Source organism: Chanodichthys erythropterus, chromosome 14, assembly GCF_024489055.1.
Source record: "Chanodichthys erythropterus isolate Z2021 chromosome 14, ASM2448905v1, whole genome shotgun sequence".
Classification (NCBI taxonomy): domain Eukaryota; kingdom Metazoa; phylum Chordata; class Actinopteri; order Cypriniformes; family Xenocyprididae; genus Chanodichthys; species Chanodichthys erythropterus.
The window spans coordinates 3,895,499-3,901,498 of record NC_090234.1 but is presented as its reverse complement, the minus strand read 5'-3'; the positions used below and the strand labels follow the sequence as shown (position 1 = coordinate 3,901,498).

Sequence of the window (6,000 nt, the reverse complement as noted above, 5' to 3'; positions counted from 1 at the left end):
AACGAGCAGCGAGAGAGAGAGAGCGCCCCGGCCGCGCGCGCGCATTCACCGTCTTAAAACAACACGAGCGCTGTCTTGCTCTCTATTTGTTTACATAGTTAATGTGCACTGTGAAGTAACATAGAACAGCTGTATTTTTATTAACTAAGATTAACAAAGATTAATAAATACAGTAACGAATGTACTGACCATGGTTAGTTCATGTTGGTTATTAGTCTAATACATTAACTAACAAATCAAACCATATTATAAAGTGTTACAAACAAAACATTTACTCAGGACACCTCTTGAAATGAGAATATAAGTGTGCTTACCCCATTTTTTTTTAGTAAGAGTGGTTAGTAAGATTTAATCTTAATGAACTACAGTATTTTCAGGTTATTTATATGTGTAAAAAAATTACCTAAAAAAATAATTTAGCCTAGTTTAGACTGGAGTGAGGTGAAAACAAAAAAAGTGCAAAGCAAGTTGTTGTTAGCTAGCTGTTAATTTTATTCAATTGTATATGGTAGAAAATTACACTATTAGTCAAAATAAACTTTTTGGTAATGAAATCAAAGTGCTGACAACAAACAAAGCATCTCAACTTGTCTGCATCTCAAGTGGTACTTAATCACACTTAATCTGTTTGTTTACAAAAAGTTACAGTCAAAGGAATCGTGATTGTCCTTTAGGTTTATCATTTGAAATAATAAAAACAATATGATGTTCAAACTTTTGACTACTTTCTTTAATAACTACATAACACAATACTTGTACTTTTACTTTCAGTACTTGAGTAGTAAATTTTAATATAAATTACTTGCAATACTTAAGTACAAAAAATGTTGAATACTTTAGTACTTCTACTTAAGTGTGGTGCTTAAAGAGCACTTCAACTTCTACTCAAGTCACTTTTTTGATAGAGCACTTGTACTTTTACTCAAGTCTCAGTCTCTAGTACTTTATACATCTCTGCCCGTTCCACACAACAAGAGTTCATATGGTGACTGAGTCAGTGAAGCAGAACAGGATGAAATATTAATCTCTACTCAAATAAAATCTTCACTTTGTAATTCAGAAATCTGCAGCTAGATGTTATATTTGTGTCTCTTTCTCACACAAATCTATTATATTCAGAACTGTGTTGCTTTGATTGTGAAAATAAATGTTTTGTCCTGAGTTTGACATTTCCTTTTTGACTGCTTAAAATTGTATTTATTATGTATTTATTACATATTATGAATTTAATTGTTTATATATTTTTTTGACAATAACCTAAACAACCAATGATTTTACATTAATTTTGTCAAATGCTAATGTTTTGTTTAGGATTTTAGGAGTGTTTTTAACACAATATGTGTATCTAAGAACAGCACATGGTTATTTTACACATTTTCTTTGTTTTAATCTTTCTGACACACAATGATTGAGTTAAAACTGACACAAAACATGTTGTCACTAAACACCCATTGATGTGTAAAAATTAAACACAAGCTGTTTCATTTTTAACACATCCTTTCTAAAAGTGTAAAATATTTTTCTAATATAATTTCTACAAAAACATTACATGATTTATATATTAAAGTGTTTACACTGAAGTTCACACACAGGGCTGTACTTATGGCGGTGCAAACGGTGTGACGCTCTAGAGTCCCTTCAGAGATGAACAGGAACATGACGGAGAACACATCGAGGGGGCGTCCCGCTTCTGTTACCTCACACTGAGCTCAGCCTCTGCTTGGGACGGCCCTCTTCATACATACTATGTTCAAACCCTAATGTTCAGTGAAGATTCAAGATTGACTTTGATGTAAAAATCACATCATAAGTTTATACACTTCAATATGATCAATAATCATCCACATGATTGCTGTTTGCGGCTACATTATATAATTATATCTGGAAACAGTAAAATAATTGAGTACATGTAAATTAGCCTGAAAATATGAATGCCAAAATTGTCTCTAATTGTGTAAATGTCCTATGATAATAAAATAATTGTTTACTGAACTGTTCAAGGAAAGATGTATTAAAGTCAATATGAGAGGGTGAGTTTTGCTGTAGTGCTGGATATCAGTCATGTGATCAGCTGCAGACCAATCACAGCCACCGTACTGATATTCAGATCAATAGCACTCTTACTCATGTGGTCTGGATTAAATACTGGAAACATGATGAAAGCAGGAAGATCCAGACCTACAGGAGTGACGATTACTGACTATTGACCGGTAAGATCCTCAGAGAGTGAGAACAATAGAAGTATGGAAAGAGTGTGTGAGTGAAAGTGGTTTTGAATCTGCGTAGATGTGTGTTAGTTACAGGATCAGAGAATGACACCCTTCCTCTGTCATAGTCCAGATTCACTCTCACTTGATCAAGCTTCTGATTAAACTGACTGCAGTCCACATTCCAGACATTATCAGTGTTAGAGAAATCACGTCCCTTCCTCTGGTTTGATGCTGTAGTTACTCCAAGACTCCAGTCTGAACTCTCTTTAACCTCCACATCCCAGCAGTGTGTTCCTGAGTTAAATCCCTCTGAACCCAGAACACAGAGATGACAGTCAAATCTCTCTGGATTATCAGGAAGAGGTTGATCGATCCCGCTGTTTCTCACACTGGTTAGATCATCAGACAGGACGAGACGTGGATAAGCCGTGTTTGGATCCAGAATGACAGGAGCTGATGAGACACAATCAACAGATGCTTTTATTCTGATGTTCATATAATGATCAAGAGTGAACCAACACAGATTATTATGAATTATGACACTGTTGATCAAACACACTTTCCTCTGATCACTGTCAGTGCTGTTATTAGTTTCACACTCATTTTATCATCAACTACAAACATTAAATGTGTGATTCAGACATTTGTGTCCATCAATTAAAATCACAATAAATCAATGAGATCTGATGAGAATATATATGCTGTAGATGAAAAACTGTAAGTGTGTGTCTGATCTTCAGTAGCATCTGATCATCTTCATTTTATTGACTCTTATAGTCTTTATTGGTTTAAAATAGTTTATTCTTACTGTCTGTTGTGTTTGACTAATTATGTTGGCTTGAGAAATTGTTATTATTATTACTATGATTCTGAGATTAAATTTTCTAATTGTAACTCTTCCTAACAACCACCAAACCCTCAGACTGTTCTGACTCGGGTTGCTTTATCTTTTCTAACTTACCCGACTTACGGTTTTCCTAAAAATGACGTTCAAAACTCTTTAAAAAAAATCACACAGCTGCATATCACATTCACATACTATCCGTCCTAAATAGTATTCAAAAAAAGAATTAGTGTGTCCCAAATCGTAGTATGTTTAAATGAGTATTCCAAAGATACCCGGATGGTCTACTTTTTCCGGTTAGAATTCGAAGTGCAGATCCGTGCACACTCCAACGGCTAATATTGCCCATAACACATTGCGCTGTGGATGAGGATTCGATTTGAACTACAAATACGAATAAAAAGTATTAAAAAACTACAAACATGACGGATTTGCGAGACTGACGGTTGAGCAGAGCGGTTAAGATAAAGGGGCTTGAATGATTAATAATCAGTATAACCTGACGAAAAGATATTTATTAAATGTTATCCACATTATATTTCATCTGCAACAGCATTTTCTGAACTTTTATAACGATGCGTTTGGTCATTAACTTTTAAATGCATCATTATGCAAAGATGAGGAGAGTTCTCTGAATGAAAGACCCATGACTGGCAGATAAATGTGCGACTACATTTCTCTCCGAAACGCTAGGAAATTAAATTTAATTGAATGTGTAACTGTGACAAGATGATTGACAGGGCAGTTTAAGGTTGTGTAACCAACGACGGAACGTCCGTTAAAGACGCAGTTATGACGAGTATGTCCCAAAGCTTGCATACTCTTCTGCTACACACTCAGTATGTACTTTCTCTTTACAAAAACAGTACATACTTTTAGGACGTAGTATAATTAGTATAACTGGAACGCAGCTACAGACTGTCATTTGAAAGAAAGTTCTTATGAGCCAAAACTGTTCAAACTCCAACTGACAAAAATTAAAATCTAAAAAGACAGAATTAGACTCAATTAAACTGCCATTCTATCTATCTATCTATCTATCTATCTATCTATCATGAAGCACCTCTAACTCTCCACCCCTCCATCATTTCCAGCTCAGATCTTCTGCAGTCAGACTCACTGTTTTGGACGATGTCCTGCATCTTCTTCCAGGCTCTGAACGGCAGGTTGCCCAAGTAACGTGGCACATGAATCAAAGCTCCAGAAGCCATCTGTGGATCTGGCTGTGATCTCTGGACTCTGGAAGAACATTCAGGAGTCAGAACTGCAGTGGCTTTGGATCAGAACCAGAGAGACCAGAGACAGGAGCAGATCACTCACCTTTCCTTTGAGACTGGAAACTCCTGCAGAACAAACACACCATTTATCATCAAGAACTCAATCAATGAACCAATGATCAACCAATGATCTGAAATCAGACCTTCAGAAAGCAGACGTCACTGGCTTTCATCATCTCCTCCATGTCTTTGATTGTGTGTGAAAGAGCTGAGATGTGTCTGTTCATCTCCTCCAGCTTCTCCTTCATCTTCTGCTTCTTCTGCTCCTCTTCCTCCCTCAGTGCAGTGATTGTAGCTTCTTCTTCATCTCTGAGAAACTGATGAAGCTTCTCAAACTGCTGTTTAATCTGACGCTCTGTGTGCTCAGCTTGAGACTGAAATCAGATCACATTCACTTCAATCATCTCAAAGACCAACTGATTCTGGAGCAGCATGAAGAGTGAGTGAGTAAATGTGGGTTAGTTCACTACAACTTTAATTTCTGAAGTGCTGTAGTAGTAGATGTTCTGTGTCTGTAGGGTGAACATACACATTATCAATCACATCCTCAGGTAGATTCATAATGTCAGCAGTTCAGTTCAGGGCTCATGAATATTAATCACTTTGTGTTCATCCAAATGAAAACACGGAATGTGAGTGCTAGCCAATGGGATTAGGACTGACACATTATTCCCGCCCACTGCTGAATAACCAGCTGACAGAGATATACACACTTGATCATCGATATACACGAACGACTGTGTGTGTGTGTGTGTGTGTGTGTGTGTGTGTTGCAGTCAATAAAGGAACATGTAATTATATCACACAAATCAATTCATCTCTTCTAAACAAACTCTTGAATATGTCAAAAGAATCAATCCTCACCTTGATGTGTTGAACTGTTTTCTCAAACTCTCCTTTAATGTTTTCATTGTGTTTAAGTTTCTCTTGTAAGGACTTCAGTGCTGTATTGAGATCCTCCTAGAATTTAAAGTGAAAATCTATAAGACACCAGAGATTTCTGTAATATGTTCATATATGTAATACATAAGCTTAAACAAGTGTTTATCCGTCTTACCTTACATGATGAAACCACTTCACCGATGGGTCTGAATTTATGATTGTCGTGTTGTTTTGAATCTCTGCACACTAAACACACAGGCTGTTTGTCCTCCAGACAGAAGAGTTTGAGTTTCTCACTGTGTAAACTGCAGATCTCCTCAGATCCTGATGAATGCCTCTCATTTCTCTCCTTCAGGAACGACTCACACAAGTTCTTTATCGCGAGATTAACTGGAGGAAGATCTCTTGCTGATCTTTTCCTGCAGACAGGACACTCCCAAGCTTCCCTGATTCTCCAGAACTGTTGAAGACACTCTTTACAGAAACTGTGACTACATGACAGAAGAACAGGAACACTGAAGATTTCATGACACACGGGACAAATATAATCATCTTCAGATAGTGAAGCCATTTTCACTGTTTGAGCTCCTGCAGTCTAAACTTTACTTTCACTTTCAAAATGAAAAATGAATAACCTCAAAGATCTGCTGTCTGTTCAGAAACAAACTTCTCAAAAATCCTTTTTGAAAGTTGTTCTCTTTGTTCTTCATTGATAGCCGATTCTTTTAGACTTTTGTCTAGTTTGACAGAAAGGAGAAATGATAAGTCCGTCTCTTCCTGGTAAGTG

General features: G+C 36.5%; 1 protein-coding gene across 2 annotated transcripts; it reads right to left on the bottom strand.

Annotated features, from left to right (window-relative positions):
• Window positions 1-1,599: 1,599 nt before the first annotated feature.
• On the bottom strand, window positions 1,600-5,985 carry LOC137035976 (zinc-binding protein A33-like). 2 transcript variants are annotated; one of them, XM_067409850.1, is made up of 7 exons: window positions 5,849-5,985; window positions 5,389-5,673; window positions 5,196-5,291; window positions 4,475-4,705; window positions 4,375-4,397; window positions 4,175-4,293; window positions 1,600-2,663 (listed from the first exon to the last, which is right to left on the bottom strand). In XM_067409850.1, exons 1-7 carry the CDS (start codon window positions 5,921-5,923, stop codon window positions 2,194-2,196), a joined length of 1,299 nt encoding a protein of 432 aa, XP_067265951.1. In that variant the 5' UTR covers window positions 5,924-5,985; the 3' UTR covers window positions 1,600-2,193. The 2 variants fall into 2 exon arrangements, with proteins under 2 accessions (XP_067265951.1, XP_067265950.1); XM_067409849.1 differs by having other exon boundaries at window positions 5,389-5,980.
• Window positions 5,986-6,000: the final 15 nt, after the last annotated feature.

Coding starts and splice junctions, on each gene's coding strand:
- LOC137035976 (XM_067409849.1), bottom strand. CDS start 5,784: ATGGCTTCACTATCTGAAGATGATTATATTTGTCCCGTGTGTCATGAA. Junction 5,292..5,388: donor AAGTGGTTTCATCATGTAAG/GTAAGACGGATA, acceptor TTTAAATTCTAG/GAGGATCTCAATACAGCACT. Junction 4,706..5,195: donor AAACAGTTCAACACATCAAG/GTGAGGATTGAT, acceptor ATCTGATTTCAG/TCTCAAGCTGAGCACACAGA.